The sequence below is a fragment of the Pipistrellus kuhlii genome, unplaced genomic scaffold (assembly GCF_014108245.1).
Source record: "Pipistrellus kuhlii isolate mPipKuh1 unplaced genomic scaffold, mPipKuh1.p scaffold_m20_p_2, whole genome shotgun sequence".
In the NCBI taxonomy this organism is placed as follows: Eukaryota; Metazoa; Chordata; class Mammalia; order Chiroptera; family Vespertilionidae; genus Pipistrellus; species Pipistrellus kuhlii.
The window spans coordinates 108,922,119-108,945,229 of NW_023425515.1; the positions used below are offsets into that span (position 1 = coordinate 108,922,119).

Below are 23,111 nucleotides of genomic sequence, written 5' to 3' on the forward strand. Positions count from 1 at the left end.
GGGGCTGTGGGGACAGGCCATCGGGCACAGGACCAGGAGAATCAAGGCAGGGAGGTGCCAATGGCATGGCTGAGGGCCCTGTGTGCCCTGCCCCAGTCCTGGAGCACAGGGGGTGTCGGGGCGTGCCCATACCCCAGCTGGGAAGGGTCCCCTTTGTGCTTCCACCTCCTTGGGAAATTTTGCTTTTCCAGCTCTGTCCTCTTGGCAGAGCTGTAGGGGCGCCCTGAAAAGTGTGCCCCAGCTATGCGGGGAAGGGGTTGCTCAAGTTCAGCAAGAGTTTGCAATTTGCTGAAGGTATGTTGAACAGTTTTCTCTTACCCCATTTGTGGGAGTGTAATCTGATTTAAAACCAATGGACTGAACAAACAGAAGCACTTTCTAGAAAGTCAATTTGGAAATATGGATAAAAATTCAAGTGAATTAGCTTTGGGCCAGGAGTTCCATGTCTGTGAATGTGTTCAAAGTAAACAGTCAAATAAGCGATTATATTTACTGTGTTGTTGATGCCAGGGGAAACCTGAAACAACCTGCCCCACAAGAAAGGGTTAGTGAAGTAAAACATAGTAATGTCAAACAGTCAGGGACAACACTGTAACCATTAAATATTATGTCTGAACATCCAATTCGTTGACATGAAAAGAAGGCCATGTCAAATATTAAGTGGAGGGCAGGGGAAGCTCAGAAGAAGGCATTTATATGTATGCATATTTTATATGTCAGGGTAATAATCGTTTTGAAAACAGTGATTCTTTCTGAGCTCTGCAATTGTGTTAGCAAGTTGTGTTTCAGGTGTGACAGGTGTCCTTTGGTGTCCCCCACACACAGACAGCCTTGCCTGTGGAACAGCCTGATTCTTTGCTGCACCTACCCTTCTCTGCTGTGGCAACAGCCCAATTAGACATTCCCTTTTATAGGGCTGGTTTCCTTTTCCCTTTTGCCCAAACCACACCTTTCCAACAAAAAAATATTAACCAAGAAATCTTAACAACAACTTATACCCTTTTACACAAATGTTGTTGCTTTCAAGCCTATTAGATTGTATTTCAGAACTTTTATTTTTCTGCAACTTGACCATTTTTTATTTTCTTAAAATATTCTGGAGTATTTTAAATACATATAGAAAAGTAGAGAATAATATGACAAATACTTATCTATACTAATAAAAGGGTAGTATGTTAATAAGACCATATATCATCTAGACATCCTTCTGGATATCCTTCTGGAAAAAGCCACGGTGGCAGGGGCCAAGGCAGAGGTGGTTAGGAGTGACTAGGCCAAGCGGGGAGGGCAGTTAGGGGCTACCAGGCAGGCAGATAAGTGAGTGGTTAGAAGCCCGGATTATGAGAGGGATCCCAGAATGGAGAGGGTGTAGGCTGGGCTGAGGGACCCTGCCTCCCCCCACCCTCATGAATGAATTTTGTCCACCAGGCCTCTAGTTTTAAACATAAAGCAGAACACATTTTTATTTAGTAATTACCGCAGGTAATGTTTACATACTAGTACTATGATATGCAGCATATCACTTTATTCAGCTTCTGTTGCTTCACTGCTCTCTTCTTCATCACTATTAGTTCCAGACATATCAAGTTCTTCAACTTCTATTGTATCACTGCTGTCTTCTGAGTCACTGTCTATATATGTGAGATCATCCTCATAAACTGGTGGTATTTTCTGAGCTAACTTTGTTCATGTTCTCATGGCCAACCCTTCTTTCCTCGTGAAATTGAAGCACCATTTTGCCTTTCCTGTAAAATCAATAATGTTCATTTTGCTTGCAAACATTCTTGCCTGACATTGAATAAGCTTGGTTGACACACATCAACCACTCTGGCACTGCTCCATAACCCAAGACTTAAGCCTCTGCTCCAAGTTTGCCCATTTTGCTGGTTTTCCTCTTAAAGCCTTCTTCTTTTTTGGCATTTTAAGGAGTTGTTATTCCTGTTTTCTCCACTGTCTGATCATTCACTCAGTGGGAGGAGGTCCAAATTGTCTCTCTGTAGCTCTATTTCTATGCTTTTTTGCAGAGCTGATTACATTCAGTTTGAATTTTGCAGAGTAAGACAATCACTTACCAGTATTTATCTTTTAATTTTTTGACTTCTTTATGGGCTCAGAACACTCTGGTCCCTGTTGCATCTGTGCACTCTCCACCTCCACCTCCAACTAGGGCATCAGCTGACGTCAGTAACAATAAGGCCCGTGATTGGAGGAAGCCTGTTTAACAAGGTATGGGCAGCTACACACTAGTACAGCTCCCTCCTCTGCTGACATCTGGTATAAGATGCCCCTTGATTTTTAGTCTAACGATTTTAGAAAAAATTAGCATCTTACACATGGGAAAATATGGTATATAGGTTCCCATGAGAGCTGCCACTTTCTTAAAAGACTTCTCTCCCATGGGGCCGAGAACTAATTCCAGCATGTAATAATTACCAAAAGGTTGGTGAAGCTTGGGGGAGCTCAGCAGGATTGAGTCACATGTAGTTTACTTGTTGGAAACAGCTTAAAGGCACTTCCCCCAAACCTGAATGGGATTGTTAACTGCCAGACAGCTCAGGGCATTTTACTGCCTCCTGTTGGCCAAACACCCGAATGTCTGTAGGCTATTCCCCAAACTGATAATGCTTCTGTACCCTTTGATACCTTACCCTTCGAAGTGAATATTTCCACCTTGCCTTGGGACAAATTGTGTTTAATAAAAGCACAGGTCCTAGGTCAAGGAAGAGAGTCTTCTAGCTCCTTCAGCTGTAAGTTCCTCTAACCCCCAATGCCTCTCAAAAATATATTTTGTCCATGGACTCCTTCTTAATCATCTCCGTGCAGCCCTTTCTCCAGAATGCTGAACCCTTTGTAAGGCTGGGGGAAAGAACCCCGGCATCATTGTGGTTCAGTTGTCCAAGGGTGGCCTCCCGGGTCCAGGCTGGTTCAACAAAGGTTTTCCAGCTGCACCTTCTGCTGAGCTGTGACTGGCACTGTCAGTGGCTGAGCTTTTAGCCCTGTGGGAGAACCATCTGCCCGAGGGAGTGAACCTGACTCTCAAGGAGGAGCCACAGAGCCCCAGGGGTGGAAAGAGACCTTTGACTGATGGTCAGAGTTCCTGGCTTTTCCTGAGACCTGGGTTCTTGGCAGGAGACTGAATTACAAGGAGGTCTGGCTGCTGTGGCTATAGCTCAATGGCAAAAGTCCCCTCAGCTCCCAGTGCTTTGAGGAAGGAAGATGTCTCCATTCATCCTGAGCAGGCCCTGACTTGCTGACACACTGCCAGACCTGCCTTTGGAAAATATTACCTACAAAAGCACTGGCTCCATGCTTCCTTGGACAGGGGTCAAATCTCACACACACTGTCACTGTTCTGTGCAGACATTACCTTGAATGTTTTGCAATACCCTGGTTATCAACCTCCTGAGGCTTAGATTGTCTTTAGTTTTATTTATTTTCTGTTAATAATTTAACATTAGATATTTAAATATTTAACATGATATTTAATATTATAACAAATATATAATATTCAACATTTATATTATTAGTGTGTCCTAACATTTAAAATGTAGTTTTACTTATTTAAAACTCTCAATCTGTAAAGGCCGGTTGTGCTGTGTGTGGCTGTGCTGTAGGGTGGAGACAGGTCAGGGTCCATGCCCCGCGGGCTGGCCTTGCTGCCGGCTTTCCTGGGGAAGGAACTGTGTCTGCTCCAGTAGCCCCAGGTCTTGGTGACAGCTTTCTTCACCCTTTGTGAGACCCTCTCCCAAGTGCAATGTCTCCACTTGTCTCCAAACACCACCCCTGAAGAAAGAGCAGAGCCCTAAAGGATGGATTCTACACACTCAAATATCGCTTGAAAGTTGAGAGAAGTGAGATTTTCCCCCCCTTCTGGAAAATGCCAAAGTTCTGCAAATTATGGCTTTGAAACAGAGTTATTTTCTACCGCATAACAGAGGTGAGGCTTCTCCTAGTGAAAGGTGTAGTAGTCTGAATAGCTAGTGCTCTCTCAGTGAGTGGAAACGCAAGTACGCAAATATGTCCAGCGAGGGCCCTGGGCCCCAGGGATCCTGACAGGCTTCAACAGCCCTTCCCTCTACAGCCAGGACCAATATCAACCTCTTCACACTTCCCACCCTTCTGAGTACAGCAACTGGGTTTCTGCTTCTCATCATCTCTCACGGAAGTGAACTCAGAAGAGTGAGGCTCTCTCCAGTTTGGGCACATTCCACGTTGTCTGGGCTTGTTGGTTTTAGTGTTCTCTGTTTTCAGAGCTGTTTACGTGCATAAACAAATCCAAGCTGATGGGTAGGCATACGTCCAGAGACAAATGGTTCCTCCAGACCTCCTTCTCTCCAGCCTCTACCCACACAGAGCTCTGCCCTCACTCCTCCAGCCCCAGAGAACATGGCCCCCTCAGTCTTGGTCAGCAGCTTCTCCACTGAATGAAGCAGCCATTGCAAGGAAGATGTTGCATTTTGGAACATCCACACACTCTCACATGACAACACACATGTAGTGTGTCCTGACATAAAGCTTCTCACAATCCACTAACCCAATTTCATGGCCTACTAATGGGTCACAACCCACAATTTGAAAAACATGGTATTGGCCCTATCAGCATTATCAGATAAAATCGAACCTGAGCCATTCCTTCAAATCACAGCTCTAAAATGTCCTGGTCTCTACATACAAAATGTCTCTAACCCTGGCAGTCAGACTTCGCTCAATCTTGCCAAGAAGTTTACTCCTTTTTTGTTACTTGTAAATCTGCCGCTAATTAGCATATATATGGCTTCTTTGAAAGCCCTGGGCTCCGAGCTACCCACATGGCATCACCTGCTGTGGTCTGCCCTTTCTCTCACAGCTGCTTTCCTTTCTCTAGTCACCACCTCCCACTCAGGACACACCTCCACATGCTCTGACACCTGCACAGGATGGCTGCAAGTCACTCAGTCCCCATTTAAAATCTAAATTCCTAAAATTTTATATTTGGGTACAGAATTCTGCTTTTGCCACAATTAAACTTTAATACACATATGTCATTTTTTCACACCACTATAGAATTTACTGAAATTATATGTAGAACTTTAAAAAGTAATAATATCTAGGTCTCTGTTTTGTTCTTAAATGACTGACAAAGACTGTGATGATGACTTTAAAGATGGATGTTGTTGTTTTTTTAAATCTTCACTGAAGGGCCGAGACCGGTTTGGCTCAATGGATAGAGCGTCGGCTTGGGGACTGGGGGGTCCCGGGTTCGATTCCGGTCAAGGGCATGTACCTTGGTTGCGGGCATATCTCCGGTGGGGGGTGTGCAAGAGGCAGCTGATCGATGACTCTTTCTCATCGATGTTTCTGGCTCTCTGTCTCTCTCCCTCTCTGTACAAAATCAATAAAATATATTTTTAAAAAATAAATCTTCACTGAAGGATATTTTTTTCCATTGATTTTTGAGAGTGAGTGGAGGGGTGGGAGGAGGAGGGAGAGAAACATCAATTGGTTGCCTCCCGTTTGCACCCCAACTGAGGCCAGGGATGAATCCTACCCTTTGGTCCACAGGCCAATGCTCTAACCACTGAGCAAAACTGACCAGGATGGGTGTTCTATTTTAAAATTTTATTTTTATTAAATTTATTGGGGTGAGGTTGGTTAATAAGATTATATAGGTTTCAAGTGTACATTTCTATGATACATTATCTGCATATTGCTTGTGTGGCTACCACCTAAAGTCAAATCATCCTCCATCACCATATATTTGATCCCTCTTTACCCTTTACTATTCCTAATCCCCTTCCCTTTGGTAACCACCATACTATTTGTCTGATCTATGAGTTTTTTATTTGTTTTTCTTGTTCGTTCATTTGTTGCTTTCATTTTTTTTATATCTCACATATGAGTGAACTTCTATGGTTCTTAAATTTTTCTGTCTGATATTTTGCTTAGCATGTTTTCCCAAGGTTCATCCATGTTTTTGAAGATGACAGTATTTCACTTTTCTTATGGCTGAGTAATATTCCTTTTTATATATGTAGCACATTTCTTTATTCAATCACCTATTGAGGGACACTTCCATTGTTTCCATGTCTTGGCCACTATCAATAATGCTTCAATGAACATAGGAGTGCATATATCTTTGTGAATAAATGTTTTCAATTTTTTTTTCTTGTAGATACTCAGAAGACAGTTTGCTAGGTCATATGATAACTCTACTCTTGATTTTCTGAAGAACTTCTCTGTAATGTTTTCCATGAAGGGGGTGGGTGGTATTTGTTCCTACTACATTCAGTGATTTAGCCAAGACTTAAAATGGAATTTCAAAGTTGTATATGAACTTAAAGACTACATGTATTGTATTTATATTTTAAGATTCAGTTGAATTTCTACTACATTATAGTCCATAGTTCTGTATTATAATTTCTGTTAGAAGTATCCTCTATGATTCTCTACAACAGTTTAAAAAACACACACACTAGAACCAACATTTTATTAACTACCATAAGTGTTTTGATACATGAACAGTAGGAGAGTAGTATAAAAACATGCTCTGATTCTACAAGGACCCATTTTTTCTCCTGCAATAATGGCATGTCCCACGGTAACACCTGGAACATGCTGCTAGTCCATGTCAGCTCAGACAGCATGATGTGTGTGTGTGTGTGTGTGTGAATTATTACATCTGGGTGGTTTAACAATAAACTACACAATACAGGAAAATTGTTTCTTAGAGTATTGTCCTGATACACCAAGTTTGATCTCTGGTACGGGCACATACAAGAATCAACCAATGAATGCCTAATTAAATCAGACAACAAATCAATGTTTCTCTTTCTCGCTCTCTCTTCCCTTCCTCTCTCTCTATAAAAATAAGTGTAAAAAAGATAAAACTATTGATTCTTGCCATAATTTTAAGAGTTTAATGTATGCAGCAAGCTCAAGTGGATAATAAAATTGATATTATTCAGGTTGACATGTAATTCCCTTAAATATCCCAAAGAGTTACTTAGAAATAGCAGGTTTAGTCTTTTACTACATAGATGTCAGTTGGGATTACAAAACAGAGTAATAAAAAGAATGAAAAATATTGATCTTCCATCATTTTAAGAATTTCTAAAATTGTATTTTAATTTAATTTTATTTTAATGTAAGGAAATCTGCCAGATCCAAGTAAGGTCAGGATTTCATGCATGAAGAAATTCACACAAGTGTTGGAAGACAATGAGAAAATAAGAAGAGAAGTACAGTTAGTCCTTGCCCTTGTTCAGCAAGTGAGTGAATCAATAGCTGGAGCAACAGATGCTGAAGGGGCGAGTGCTCAGCTGGCACAGCCAATGAGGCAGGTTTTGATATGTTCCTCAGTGTCTAATGAGATCACTGTTCAACATGCATAATTTAATTTAATTTTTTTCTGGAGATTTGCTTCTTAAGCTTATAAAACCTAAAGCAAAACATTCTCAATCACTTTGGATAATTTAGAAATTGCACATTCTAATATGAAAGCTAAATATTTCCAGTTTTAAAAGAATATTATAGCATATTAGTTGTATTAAAATAGTGGGTTATGATTTGAAGGTTTAATGAGTAAGCAAATAAGATACTAGCTCTGTCCCAGAGACAAATTCTTCCTAAAACTTCATTTTACCTTTGATTTTGTTAATATACTACTGCCTTATAGTGATTACAAAAATATCAATTAAGTGTTGACAACTTAGAAAATAAGAAAATAAAGAGCAAAGCATTCACAAGGCTATCATGCATTCACATCTTTTCTTTTATTTCCTTTTAATTTTTAAAGCACATTTTATGTAGTTGAGATCAGACTAAATATAGGATTTTATATCTTGACTATTTTTTCTTACTAAATTATAAACATTTTCCTCAGTGTTTTTTAAGACTTTTTTAAGTGTCAGAAAACAGATCTGTTTTGTTTTTTTTGCTCTAATTGAGTAGACATATGCTTTTGGGCAAGTTAATTTGCCTTCACTCCTCATCTGTAATAGATTAAGATAATAATAGTACTCATTTCACAGAGGACTAAAATCATGTCCATAAATGTTTTAGTTCCATGTCTGATTCATAGTAAGAGTAATAACCATTTTTTGAAATGGTGATTGGTTCACTTTTAGAGTGTCATAGTGTTTCCAACTATTTCCCTTTGCAGGATATTAAGATATTTGAAATTTTATTCTTATTATCACTACTTAAGATAAGTATTTCTAAGGTCTTTTATTAATATTTTTAATATACTAGAAGGGCATTACTGGGTCAAAGAGAACATTTCCAAAATTCCTAGATAGTCAAATTTCTTCACAGAATGAAGTTTGAGTTCAAGGTGTGCTGCTTCATAATAGGAAGTCAGCACAATCCACTCTTAGAAAATCACCTAAAATATTGTCAGAGGGTCTTACCACACTGGGAAGTCCCCCTTCAGGATGGCATTGGGGGTCAAACAGCCCTTCCCGCTGGACACTGCAGCCACCTGGTGCTGGGCTGTCCCTCATGCTCCCAACAGTGTGACACAGAACTTGCTCAGGAAGCCTCGGCGGGGGAGAAGCAGCCAGGGACTTGTTCCCCTGAGACCAGAACAACGCCCATCCGCCCTCCAGTGGTCAAACCCCACTCACAGTGGTGGTGTCTACACGTGACAGCACAGAGCCTTGCCTGTAAGCTGGAGTGACCTGAATTTGTAGGAAGGATGTTGCTTGTTTCCTGGGGCCGGGGGTTGGGGGTGAGGGTGAGGTATCACACACTGTCAGCTGGAAAAAACAAACAAACAGAAATCCTCTCTCTAGTCTGGGCCAGATGTCCCGTCCCAAGTTAAGGTGGCAACAGGTGGCCCTCCCTGCAGAGACCCTGGGGGCACCTTCCTGCCTCTTCCAGCTCCCAGAGCTCCAGGTGTCCCTGGGCTATGACTGCCTCACTTTAAGCTCTACCTTAATCTTCTCGTCCCACCCATCCCATTTGTCTTCCCAGTGTCTCTTACAACACTCTCATTGGGTTCAGGGCCACCAGATAATGGAGGATGGGCTCAGGTTGAGGCCTAATTGTGTCTGCAGAGGCCCCGTCTCCACGTGAAGTCACGTTCTGAGGATCTGTGGGCTGTCCCAGTACAGGTGCCCCTCCTGGCCCTCCCGGAGGAGGTGGCCTTGGCCTGGCAGCCATGGCTATTCACCTGGAGAACCTCCAAGCCCCTGGTTGCTCTTCCCCCACCAGGCGCCCTGAGCAGGTTCTGTGCCCCCTGCTGGGAGCCTGAGGGACAGCCCAGCACCAGGAGGCTCCGGTACCTCAGGTGGCAGGGACATGAGAGGGGCCCCACCCAGCTCCCTGCCAGAGCGCCACTGAAACAAAGCCACCGAGAGCCAGTGTTAATATTTACCAAGACTGATTTTAAGTTGATTGCCATTAAAATTAATTTATCTTAAACTTCCTAAAGAATGCTAAAGAATTTTTTAAAAGCTATGTAAATGCATAAACTTTTCAGCATTACTAAACTGTAAGAGTAAAAACATTGTACCAAGCCCATTTTGAATTTTCTTTCTCTCTTGAATAACACAGACATTTAGAGAACTGAGTGTCTTTTAAAATATGGCTTCCAAACTGAGTGAGCCCAGCATTCTTTTATTTCGAACACCTGTTGGACAGTCTGCTCCCCAAGCTCCAGGTCCACCGGCATCATAGCCAGGGGACTCTGGGGGAGTATCTGCTACTGAGGAGCAGCTGAGCTCCCTGCTGGGACCAGATTCCTGGTCCATCCCCGAGGGATGCTGAGGCCCACAGGCTGGACCATGTGGCCCAGCACAGAGTCACCTCCTGTGCAGGATCTGCAATTTGGTTAAGCTGGAGAGGGCTTCATCCTGGGAGCCTGCCCTCCTCCGGCACCTTCGCGATGATGGGGGGCGAGGGGGGACGGCACACTCTGGGAGGGGTCCTGGGCTCCTGGGATGGCTCAGCCTGGCCGCTGTCACGAAGGGCGTTTAGGAGCGGCAAGTTCTGGGTCAGAATCTCAGAGAAGGGCTCCTGGGCGGGAGGCACTCGGCCATGCTGTCCTGGAGCTTCTGTAGAACAGTCACTGTAGGGCTCATGATGGAGGAGGCAGAGGGGTGCCCGAGCCCTTGGCAGTGGAGACCAAGGCAGGGTTCTCGGGACACCTTGCTGGGAGTTGCGGGCCTGCTCCTGAAGGACACACCTAGGTTTGCCCACGGAGCGTTCACCCTGCAAAACATCTCACCTGGAGCGAAGCCTGCCTTTCCTGTAATCCCCACGCTGAGTGGAAACAGGTCTGTCTGAGGCCAAAGTCCCTGTGCCCTGGATGGTGCCAGGCAGTGTCTCATCCCTCTGCTGAGAGCTGCTGGCTCAGAGCCCCCACAGGGAGGTGAGCCCGGGGCAGCCAGGCCGTCAGAGCAGCCGGATCCCACTAGGGCTCTGGGGTGAGCCTGCGCTGTCCTCGGTGTTAGTGACAGCAGTCAAGCCCTGCAGGCTCCCTGTCACTACCTCGGTCACTCTGGAAGGCACACCAGCAGGTGGGCAAGGCCCTGCTCCCTGCAGCCCCAGCAGCCCAGCCTCCTTTCCTCCACTGGTCTCTCCGCTCAGGCACAGCAACTCAGTCAGTATCAGTGACACCTGGCCTCGCAAAAGGAACGGGAAGTCTCCCTTCCTGCTCTGTGTCCTGAAAGAGTTTGTGCATAGTTGCTATTATTTGAAGAATTGGTAAATTCAGCAGAGCCTGCGATTTCCTTTATTATTTTTTTTATTATTTTTATTATTTTATTTATTTATTTATTCAGTTGTGGTAATTTGTATAAATTGGACTTGTAACTACTTTTAGAAGTGAGAAAGCATTTTCAGCACTGGAGGGCAGTATGAAGTGTAGAAATATTTAAGTGACCTAACCCCTGTTGTTCTGTTAGGAAGACATCTGAGCGGATTTGTTCTTCATTCTCTGGAGTCAAGAGGACTTGTCCTCCAGGGGGTGGGAGGGTTAGGGAACTGGGGCTCTTAAAGCTTTGCCCAAGTACAGGTGAGCCTGCCCTCATTACTATCCTCAAGCGGCGGGTGGGCATAATGAAGACAATCCACAGAGGCACTGAACGTGACTAGGGGACGACTGTCTGGCAGAGGGGCAGCAACATGGTCAGGGGCCAGGGTTCCTGGGACAGGAGGGTGACCATGGGCTTTATTTTTCCTTCCTTTCCCACCCACGTGGTTCTCTTTCAGCAGCATCCCTGGGGACACTGTACGTGCTTAAAACCAGGCAAACGGCCAAAGCCTGTTTGGCTCAGTGGTAGAGCATCAGTCTACAGACTGAAAGGTCTCAGGTTCGATTCCGGTCAAGGGCATGTACATTGGTTGCGGGCACATCCCCGGTAGGGGGTGTGCAAGAGGTAGCTGGTCGATGTTTCTCTCTCATCGACGTTTCTAGCTCTCTATCTCTCTTCCTTCCTCTCTGTAAAAAATCAATAATATACATATATATATATACACACATACATATACATACATATATATATATATATATATATATATATATATATATATAAAAACAAAACAACAACAACAACAAAAAACAGGCAAACACGCAGTTTGAATATTGTCCTAACCTCAGTTTCTGGGGGCCTTAGACCCTATGTGTGTTCCCAAGTGACTGAAGTTAGGACAATATTCCAGCGGCTTAGACCCTGCATTTACCTCCCAGCCCTGTCGCTGAGGCTCACGCACGCTGCTCTGAGTTATCCTTTGTAACACATGTGTCAAACACAAGGCCCGCGGGCCAAATTCGTCCCGCCAGGCCTTGCAATGTGGCCCGCACCGCGCTGTCATCACTGCACTCTGCTGCGTTTCCATCACAATGACAGTTTATGACTGTTCAGTAAACCATTCGGCCCCCGATTTAGGCTGGATTTTAGATTTTGGCCCCTTCTCTGATTGAGTTCGACACCCCTACTTTGTAAAGAGGAGCCTTAGGGGGCGCGATAAATGGCCAACGGCTACTCTCCAGCCGTGGCTCGGTGGCTCAGTTGGTTGGAGCATCATCCCTTGCACCAAAAGGTTGTGGGTTCAATTCCCAGTCAGGACACATACCCAGGTTTTGTGGGTTCGATCCCAGGTCAAGGCACGTGTGGAAAACAACCAATCTCTCTCTCCCTCTCTCTCAAAATCAATAAAATCTTTTTTTTTTAAAGGACTACACCCTGGGCAGAGGCGGGAGCCTGTCCTCTGCTCTGAGGGGTGTGGGGGGTGGAGGAAAGTGTAGGAAAGGCACCCCTAGGGAAGGACCTGGTTCCGCACGGATGGAGCAAAGCCTTGGAGCTGCACCACCAAAAGGTGGAGCCTGTTCTTGGCCTTCCTCCTGCAGAAGATGGGCAGCCGGCATCTGTGGTATCCTAGAGCCCCGAGCTTACTGCACAAGGAGAATCCCTGGGAAGGGAGCAGGGGTGAGGTCACCTGGGCAGAGGGTGACGGGGGTGACCAGGAAAGCATCCTGCTGGGCCCAGGGGGAAGCTGGTGGGGGACTAAGAGCATTACACGGTATCCTGGTTTTCCCAAAGCTCCCATTATCCTGCCTCATCTCCTCACTCACCTCTACTCACTCAACCCTCCTCACTCATCCCTCCTCACTCACCTCTCCTCACTCAACCCTCCTCACTCACCTCTCCTCACTCACCTCTCCTCACTCATCCCTCCTCACTCACCTCTCCTCCCTCATCCCTCCTCACTCATCCCTCCTCACTCACCTCTCCTCACTCACCTTTCCTCACTCATCCCTCCTCACTCACCTCTCCTCACTCACCCCTCCTCACTCACCTCTCCTCACTCATCCCTCCTCACTCACCTCTCCTCACTCACCTTTCCTCACTCATCCCTCCTCACTCACCTCTCCTCACTCACCCCTCCTCACTCACCTCTCCTTACTCATCCCTCCTCATTCTCCTCTCCTCACTCACCTCTCCTCACTCATGCCTCCTCACTCACTCACTCCTCATTCACCTGTCCTCACTGACCCCTCCTCACTCACTTCTCACTCATCCCTCCTCACTCACCCCTCCTCACTCACCCCTCCTCACCTCTCCTCACTCATCCCTCCTCATTCCTCCTCACTCATCCCTCCTCACTCACCTCTCCTCACTCACCTCTCCTCACTCATCCCTCCTCACTCACCCCTCCTCACTCACCCCTCCTCACCTCTCCTCACTCATCCCTCCTCACTCTGCTGCTTGGAGGGGAAGCCCTGTGGACAGCGGGGCCCTAAGAGCTGGGTGCCTATCTATGGGGTCACCCTGGGCCCACTTTACAGATTGCCAGACCCCAGGCTGAGCGGCTGCACTGCTTCTTGGCTGCAAAGTGGGACATGGAAGCGGGAGGTTCAGGCTGAGGAGCTGCTGTGCGGCACCGTCTCTCCTTGCACCTGGCCTTGCACCTTCAGGTGGTGGCCCGGCTGTCTTACAATTCACACGGCGGGCACTTCCCAATGGGCTTTATTCCTAACAGTTTCTTTGTTCATACTTGCTCCCTCACTGTCCATCTTCCCCACAGCAGCCAGGGGGATGGGTTTACAACACAAACTGGGCGGGGTCCTTCCCCTCCTCAGGGCTTCTCTTTGCTGAGAACAAATTCCAAACTCCTCGCAGAGACCCACAGGACCACACCCCAACCGGCCTCTGCCGACCCTCCCAGACTCACCGGCACCTTTTCCCGCGTTCTGCTGCACACTGAGCGAGGCGTGTTCCCCTGCCCTGGTTCCTCTCCGTCTCAGCCCTGTCCTCAGCTGGTCCCTCTGTCTGTCCCAGCTTCCCCAGGGCTTGGAGGCTCAGATGCCACTTCCTCAGTGGCCTTCCTCTGACCTTCCTGCACTTTCCCAGGCTTTTCTGTCTCCGATTTATTGTGGGCACTGTCCCGGGATTCAAAAGGCGACTGTAGGTCTGCTTGACAGCTGGACTCGGGCTCTGACTGGCAGGCCCCGTGATAGACAGGCTTAGTGACAACCCACGATAGGCCATTCTGAAATCCACTCCCATTTCCCCATTAGAAATCCCCGCAGCCTGGGGGAAGAGAAACGCCATCCGTAGGTCGGGGGACCAACCCTCCCCGTGTGCCTGGGACTGAGGGGTCTCACTGATGTGAGACCTTTATAACTAAAACCGGGAAAGACCCAGGAAAACTGAGACAAGTTGGTTACCCTATGACCCCAGATATCTTGAGAAGATGCATCAGTTGGCCTGAAATCAACTAAATTACTTTTGCCCAGGTTTGTTTTGTTTTAGCTTTGCTCAGGTCATATGAGTAGATACCAAAGAAGAACAAATACTTTTTTGCAGTACCTTGTATAAATGCATATAGGAGGATTTTATAGGAAAACACCTTGCAATAAACACACACACACACACACACACATACACACACACACACACACACGCTAGGTTCTAGGACCTAGAAGCAAATGTGCCATCCATCCTCAACACTTAATGTGGCTTGGTCCCCAGCCCTTTGCACAGTGTCTGTCATCTGAGCTTGATAAATATTTGATAAACTCTTGAACCAAGTTTAACTGAGTACATTATTGGATCACATCCAAAACCTCAGGGCCAGCCAATCTGGAGAAACTGAGCTGTTCCAGAAATTCCTCACAGCAGGAAACAGAGAAAGACTTTATAATCTAAATATAGCTGGTTACCATTCTTTCCACGTCCAAATTGATCCTTCAATGTTGAATCAACAGGAAGTTAATACTGATGCAGTGTAAATACTTAACACATTGTAAATTAATGTAACTGCTACAAGGACTTAAGTATTCTACGGCCACAATAGAGAAGTGGCCTGCCACCTGGTGGTAACTGTTAGCATTGCTCCCTGGTAAACCATAATTCCTGAGTTGAATGAATTTATTGGGCCATAGAATCATAAAGCTAAGAGCTGGAAGAGTCTCATGCTATAATTATATTTCCAACCACTAGTATAGAGAAAACTGACAAAGAAATTTTTAAATAATTTGTGAAATATTTTATAAGAGAAATCTCATAATGGGGTAAGGAAAATCTGTGGAATGCTTACTTGAATTAGGTATTCTATATAGATTATTTCAACCCTGTAATATGGATGGTTAATTTGTATATTACTCTTTTATTAGGTATTATACCATCCATATTACAGGATTGAAATAATCTACATATTCTCTTGGGGTGTGAGGCGGCCTGTTGATTCAACACTGAAGGATCAATTTAGACACAGATAATAAAATAGATATCAGAGAGGTTATGACTTTTCTCTGACATTAAATAAGAAAATAAAAAGGTCTAATGCAATTCTTTCTGGCTCCAAAGCATAAATTCAGGCTGTTCTACTACATTTTGCCCAACATTTAAAAAAACACTTTAAAATTTTAACTTTATTGCACTATAGTTTACATATAATATAACTGTATGCGTTTAAACATTTTAACAGGAAATTATAGATATTTTACCTCTTTCCCAACTATGCTACAACTAGAGGCCTGGTGCACCTCAGCCCAGCCTGCACTCTCTCCAATCAAGGAATGGAGGGCAAGGGATGTCCGGATTCCTGGTCCATCCCCGAGGGATGTCCGACTGTCCTCTTACAATCCAGGACTGCTGGCTCCCAACTGCTCGCCTGCCTGCCTTCCTGATCACCCCTAACCACTTCTGCCTGCCAACCTGATCAATCCCTAACTACTCCCCTGCCAGCCTGATTGATGCCTAACTGCTCTCCTGCCAGCCTGTTTGCCCCCAACTTCCCTTCTCTGCTGGCCTGGTCACCCCTACGTGCCCTCCCTGCAGGGTTGATCACCTCCAACTGCCCTCCCTTTCAGACTTGGTCCCTCTAAACTGCCCTCCCTTGCAGGCCTATTCTCCACAACTGCCCTCCCCTGCTGGACATCTTGTGGTGGCCATCTTGTGTCTACATGGGGGTAGCTATCTTTGATCACATGGGGGCAGCTATTGTATATTGGAGTGATGGTCAATCTGCATATTACTCTTTTATTAGATAGACTAGAGGCCTGTTGCATGGGTGGGGGATGTCTTGTTTGCCCTGAAGGGTGTCCCGGATCAGGGTGGGGATTCCTTTGGGGTGGGGGTGGCTGAGCAAGGGGCCTGTGGTGGTTTGCAGGCCAGACACACCCCCTGGTGACCCAAGAGGAGGCCCTGGTATCTGGAATTTATTTACCTTCTACAATTGAAACTTTGTAGCCTGGAGCAGAGCCAAGCCTCCTGCTTGCTCCATGGCAGCAGCCATTTCTGTTGGAATTTATATATCTTCCATAATTGAAACTTTGTAGCCTGGAGTGGAGGCCTGGGCTGGCCAGGGTGTGCAGAAAGCTTTGCTTTCTCTGTTGCCAGAGGCAACCCTAGCCTTCCACTCTTTCCTGCTCCATGGCTGCTGCCATTTCTGTTTGGATTTGTTTACCTTCTATAATTGAAACTTTGTAGTTTTGAGTGGAGGCTTAGGCCGGCAAGGGTAGGCGGAAAGCTTGGCTTCCTCCATTGCCTGGAAAATCCAAGCCTCCCTCCTGCTCTCTGTGGCTGTAGCCAACTTGGTTGGGTTTATTTGCATACTCGCTCTGATTGGCTGGTGGGCATGGCTTGTGTGTGTAGCAGAGTGATGGTTAATTTGTATATTACTCTTTTATTAGGTAGGATATAAAAACCAGGGAATTAATATTGGTACAGTATAGACACTTATACATTGTAAATTCATGTAACCACTACTACAATCAAGAGGCATTGAAGTGGTCCATCACAACAAAGATCTCACTGCTCTGTGTTGGTCTCAGCTTAAGGCCAGTGATGTTGTGAGCTGGAAATGCCTGAGGCACTCCCTGGGGCCTGTACTACTAGTGTGAACCCCAGACATTTCTCTTCTCAGAACCAGTGTTGTGGCTGAACTGGCCCCATGGTTATTATCCTATACTAGAGGCCTGGTGCACAAAATTCATGCACTCATGCACAGGTGAGGGGTTGTCTCCTCAGCCCAGCCTGCACCCTTTCCAATCTGGAACCCCTCATATGATCAGACCTAAACCGGCAGTCAGACATCCCTCTCATAATCCAGGATCACTGGCTCCTAACTATTCACCTGCCTATCTTCCTGATCATCCCTAACTGCCTCTCCTGATGGCCTGGTCACCCCCAACTGCCTCCCCCCTCAGCCTGGTTGCCCCCCCAACTGCCCTTCCCCACCAGTCTGATTGCCCCTAACTCCCCTTTCCACTAGCCTGGTTGCTCCTCGCTGTACCTACCTCCGCACTTCCTCCCCTCCCCCCCTGTGCCAGCCTGGTCACCCATAACTGCCCCCCCTGCCAGCCTGGTCACCCCATACAGCCTGCTGTTCAGTCATTTGGTCATCCTGTATTAACCCCCTTGCAGGCCTGGTCCCCCCAAACAGCCCTTCCCTGCAGGCTTGGTTGCTCCCAACTGTCCTCCCCTGAAGGCCTGGTCATCCCCAACTGCCCTCCCCTTCTGGCCTTGTCCCTCCCAACTACCCTCCCCTGCAGGCCTGATCATCCACAACTGCCCTCCCCTGCAGGCCATCTTGTGTCCGCCATCTTGTGTCCACATGGGTGGCCATCTTGTGTGTTGGAGTAATGGTCAACTTGCATATTATCTCTTTATTGCATAGGATTTGTTTAGGATAATTACTTAGAATTTTTAAGACAGAAAACATATGGCTCACAAAGACACCTCTGTGATGGCTTTGAGTACAGCTTCATGCCAGGCCAGGTCAGGGAGGGGCCTCTGGCTGGACCAAATATCTCCCCCTGAGAAGACCCTTCCTCTGGCTCTGGGGTGCTCTGGAGCCCTAGAGTTGGACCTGGAGCAGGAGAGAGAAACAGATTCATGCACACACCTGCTTTCCCAGGCCTTTCCAAAGACAGAAAAGATGCCACTGCCTTTAAGAGAATTCTGACCTGAGAATCTCCCCTCCCCATATCACCTTCCCAGCTTGCAGGCCCCTCACCTTCTGACATGGCCTTGTAGATTCTCCAGCTCAATCCAAACAAGGTGGGTGCAGGCCACACAATGAGAGGCTAGGAAGTGGACCTGCACTGAGGCCTGCTTCAGCTGGAACCAGGGGAAGTGGAGAGCCTGGCCAAAACCCCACACCTGGTCGGGCCAGGTTCCCATCATAGAAGCAATGGCCCCGGTTAGAGGTAGGTTGCCTTCCTATGGCACCCTGGTTTGGCACTGAGCCTCTGTGCCTGCCCTGACCATCTGGGGGAGCCCCATGCCATCCCTGACCTTTGTGTGGCTGTGCTGAGATTAGCAGGCCTGGCAGTTTAGCTTTCACATGGAGTCTATGTGAGTCTCTTCTTCCTAATGACATTTGTCCTGAAGGTTCTGTCCCCTGCCCAGCCCAACCAACCATGCACCTGGCATCTACACTGAGGATTGAGACAGATTTGGGAGCAGGTTGCTCACTACATGACCTGTGCTGAGCCTGGTGGCTGGTCAGGAGAGATGACTGTAAATAGGGGCAGGCAGAGCAGGATGGGATCGGGGTGGGTTTGGGACTCTGGGGGACTCCTCATCTCCTCTCTGCTTCAGTTCTATGAGGCTGGGAGCACCATCCACAGTCCTCTCTGACTCCTCCCAGAATAGAAGCCACTGGGGCTCAGGCCTCCCTTGGGAATGAAAAGTATCTGCCAGGCCCTCTTCACCCACAGCCTCCATCCTGTAGACACAGAGACCCTTCTTCTGGACCCAAAGACCACACTCACTTTTTGATTTGGTCCTGTGATGTGTCTCTCTGGTCATTATAAGGAGGTAGCCTCCTGAAGTGGAAAACATCAGCTCTGATGGATAAGGGACAGGACCTGTTAAAGATGGACAGTGTGACTCTGACTCACTGAGTAGAACTGAGGCCCAAGGATTGTGTCTGCTTCATTGGCCAAGTTATGCTAAGTGTCTTCAAAAGTGATGACTTATAGTAGGTGCTTAATACAGTTGTCGAATAAATGAACACCAACCAAAACTGTTCCAGATAGCTGAGTGGGCCTAGGAGCCCTTTATCCCCAGGAATCCCTAATCTGCCAATACCAAAGACAATAACCAGGATCAGCAAAGCTGATTCTCAAACCTGTTGGCTGGTTGTTTTCCATTTGCTTTTGCAAACTCAGAAATGCCACAGGCCAATAAAAATATAAAAACTTTTTTTTTTAAAGTGAAAGATGAAACCCCACCAATGACACAGGCCACTGATGGGTGAGTTTTCCTGGGGGTAGAGAGAAATAATTGCCATAAATTACCACTGCACATCCAGTAACTCTTTCTGCAGAGCCAGGCAGCATTTAAGCACTTGCCCTGGCTTGTCCCCACAGTCTCTACCACCCCACTTTTCAGAGGGCAAACTGAGGCTCAGAGAGAAAGCACACAGCTAGCAGTGGGCAGAGTTACCCTTTGTGCAGAGGAAGGGGGCACGTGCTCACCTCGTAAACAGCTGGTCCAGGAACTGTTGAGCTCTAGAGAAGGCTGGGTGACTGGGCATAAAGGTGGTGATGTGGGAGATGTTTCCAGCCAGGAAAGCTGGTACCAACGATGCTGCCACTCTCCACAGTGTGCCTGCCTGAAGGGCTCGCATCCTGCGGGCCTCGTGTAGGTTAAGTGTTAACTCAGCTGCACACTGGGTGGCACGAGGTGAGATCCTATCAGTGGCATCCCCGTGAACCACCTGGAGGACTGATCTGGAGCTCAGCCAGAGACTCCTAGCCCCTCAGGGGTGTGTGCAAGAGGAGGGACAGGAGGATCCACGCTGAACAAAGTTCTGGGTTTTAAAGGTGTGCCTTAAATTTGGTAGGTGAGAGGATGTGTATACAATTATTAACCTTGTAGGTATGTTTCTTTAGCTGAGGAACAACAGTATTAATAGGCTGTATAAAGAGCATTGTCCCCATTAGTCCTCAAGAAACATCCCCATTATAGAGATGAGAACACAGAGGCTTAGGGATATCACATGGCTGCTCAAGGTCCTGCAGGTCAGAACTGAGAGCTATCCTAAGCTAGGGCTGCATGACATCCCCTCTTAGCTACTTAACACTTCTCTGTTACTGGCATGGATGGATAGGATCTATGAACCTTGTTCCTACACAGTTTTGGGAACAGTGGACAGGATAGACAGGGGCTATGAAAACCAGTGACTTCCAATTGACACTTAAGGTTTCTTCCTTTTACATTAAAAGGTGTTTTGAGACCCTCATGCTGGGGATTCCAGATGCAGACAGGAACAAGTGTCTGGAGACTCCAGACTGAAGAAAGACTATTATCAGGCAGGTGTCTGAGCAGATGACTCATGAAGGAACCAGTCCATGTGGCTGATGAAAAGCTGACAGGTGAGTCAAAGTACCCATGAGGCAATTGACAATCAAAGAACACTGTGATTGCCTCGGACAACCTGGCATTGGATTGGTCAAACTTGAAATGAGTGAGAGATCCCTGGGCCAGATTGGGTGTGAGGCAGCAGCCATCATCACAAAACTGATGTTAGCAATATCACTGCTACAGCCTTTTCAATTTGGAATTTGGCTGCAGCTGTTATAATTTGACATGTGTGTCCTCCCACCAGTGGGCGTATGTCTCCTGCTGGGAGTCATATATACATTGTTGTCTAAATTGTATCATCCAAATGCCATGACTTTAAAACCCTACAACTTTAGAATGTGCCTGTTTATTTAAAACCCTACAACTTTAGAATGTGCCTGATTATTTAAGCAACTCATTATGGTTAAAGGAATTCAGTGGAGTGGGTTCAATATGACCAGTGTCCTTAGACGAAGAGGAGAGGGCACATGGAAGCATAGAGGGAACTCGATATGACACAGAGATAGAAGACGTCCATCTACAAGCCAACAAGAAACCCCTCAGAAGAACCAACCCTGCTGAAACCCACCTCTCTAACTTGTAGCCTCCAGAATTGTGAGAAAATAAAATAAACCTGCTGCTTACAACAGCCAGTATGTAACAATCAATGATGTTATAGCAGCATAAGGAAACTTATACAGTCCTTTCAGATACACTTAAGTGTTCCTGGCAACCCTGCTGATGTGGTACCTGAATGGAGTTACGGCAATGTCCAGCTGCATGGAAAGGCTGCATCCGTGGTAGACAACCTCCATTGGTGGAGATGGTCTGCAAGGAAGTAGAGCTGACTGCTCCACAGGATACCTGGAGCAGGTAGTTTAGAGAACATAAATAGGAAAATGTAAATGTACTCGTGTCCTACTGTGAAATGAAAGATGTATTTTTTATTTCTAATATTCCTACAAATGTGCGGAGTGTCTTTCTAGCCTCCCATATAGCTGGCAGGAGAAAGGGCAGTCCAGATTCCTTTGTGCATGGGACTGTGGGACACTAGTGGAAACACCCTGAGAGGACCCTGGAGCAGTCCCAAGATTTGAGTCTGGGTTCTTGGCCTGCCCTGGTCATCTTGGGGTTCTGGGTGTGAGTCAGCTCTCACCTCAGCCTGATGCACCTGCACCCTGACCTGGCAGATGGTGTAGTGGGGTCCGTGAACCAGCTCCTCAAAGATGTCCTCATTGGAGCTCTGCAAAGACAGAGCTGGGGACTGAGCCAATAGGCATTGGGAACCTTCTATCCAATCTATGGTCCTGTGTTATGGCAGACCTAGCAGACTGAGACAGAACCTAGCAGACTGAGACAGGACCTAGCAGACTGTGTTAGGAACATCCCCACAGAATTGAATCATGCCAAGGTCCTACAGCCCTGAAAGGCTGAATCACTGAGGAAAACTACCTCCTTTACAGGATGATATGGAGATGAGTAAGGCCACAGCTGCTGCCCTGGTCAGCCTGCAATGGTTTGTCATGCTCTGTGAGATGACAAGTTGCAGAGAAATGTGGCCAATATCTTAATCCTTGCAGAGATATGCAAGGACTGGGCAGGTAGTTAAACAATAAAAACTAGCTAAATATAAAGACAGTTGAAAAACATGTTTTCTCTACTATTCTAACAAATATTGTATATGAAGACTGTATACCTACCCTACCAGGAACCCGGACGGGAGTATTGGAGGTACAGCTGTCTTTGGAAGTGGGCCCCAGATTTGAGTCTGGGTTCTGGTCCCAACCCAGTCATCTCAGGTCATGGGGGTGGGACAGTTCTCACCTCAGACCTGCACTGGAAGCTGTTCCTGGCCTGGTGCTCTAGTCCCTTATTCCAGTTGATAGTGTAAGTAAACCCATCAGCCAGCTCCTCAATGACATCCTCCTCGGAGCTCTACAAAGACAGAGCCCGGTGCCGGGCCAGGAGGCATCGTGGCCAGCCTGGGCATTGCCAGCTGGGGGAAATGCCCACCACAAATTCCACTCCCCAGATCAGGCACAGAGGGGCATCTGCAAAGACCTCCAACCACAGAAAGCACGAGATGACACCTTGAAGGCTCAAGGTTAGCAAGTGTGTAGAGGAGCTTGGTCCCCAGCACTCATGTTTCCATCCCGCCAGTCATGTCCTGGGGTATGAACATCACAGACTCACCAGACCAACAACCAGCTCCTGCCCAGGATGAGTGCCCCTCACCCTCCACTTTCCATCACCAGCCCCAACACACACACACACACACACACACACACACACACACACACACACGATAAGGGGTAAAAGGTGTTTGGGGCTGGCCAAATGGGGACCCAGTTGGGGTATGGCCTGGATGGGCCTGCTCTGGGCTGCCCTCAGTTACCTGAGGCTGCCTCTTGTCAGAGGGCAAGAGGCATCCATGGTGGCGATTGCGCCAAAGTAGACACCTACAGCAACAGAAACATCTCTCACTCTGGGCTTTCTTCTGCCCAGAGCCTTGGAAAGTTGGGAAGCAACAGAGAAACATCCTACTCTCCTGACTGTCTCCAGTCCAGTGAGCTAGAATGTGGGTCCCTGGTTACCAGATTTCTCATCTCTGTTGGGCAGTCTGTCACCAAGGAAGTGAGGTTACCTCTAAGATTCCATGACTTGGGCCCCTTCCTCCAATCAAAGCCCCCAAAACCCCCTCTGGTTGTTAATCATTCACCCTCCTCACCCATGCCATCTCCATACCTGTACACCGATACCTAACAGCCCTCCACCAGCTCTCTGGGAATGTCCCAGGTCTGCAGCTTGGAGGAGAAAGCTGAGTCCACA

The 23,111-nt window shown here is 46.9% G+C and overlaps 1 protein-coding gene across 1 annotated transcript; it reads right to left on the bottom strand.

The window, feature by feature from the left end:
• Positions 1–17,942: 17,942 nt before the first annotated feature.
• LOC118723030 (ral guanine nucleotide dissociation stimulator-like) lies at positions 17,943–22,821 on the bottom strand. The gene is made up of 8 exons (XM_036445134.1): positions 22,678–22,821; positions 22,107–22,217; positions 21,439–21,525; positions 21,033–21,146; positions 19,415–19,608; positions 18,707–18,802; positions 18,352–18,370; positions 17,943–18,152 (listed from the first exon to the last, which is right to left on the bottom strand). Exons 1-8 carry the CDS (start codon positions 22,819–22,821, stop codon positions 17,943–17,945), a joined length of 975 nt encoding a protein of 324 aa, XP_036301027.1.
• Between the last annotated feature and the right edge of the window lie 290 nt (positions 22,822–23,111).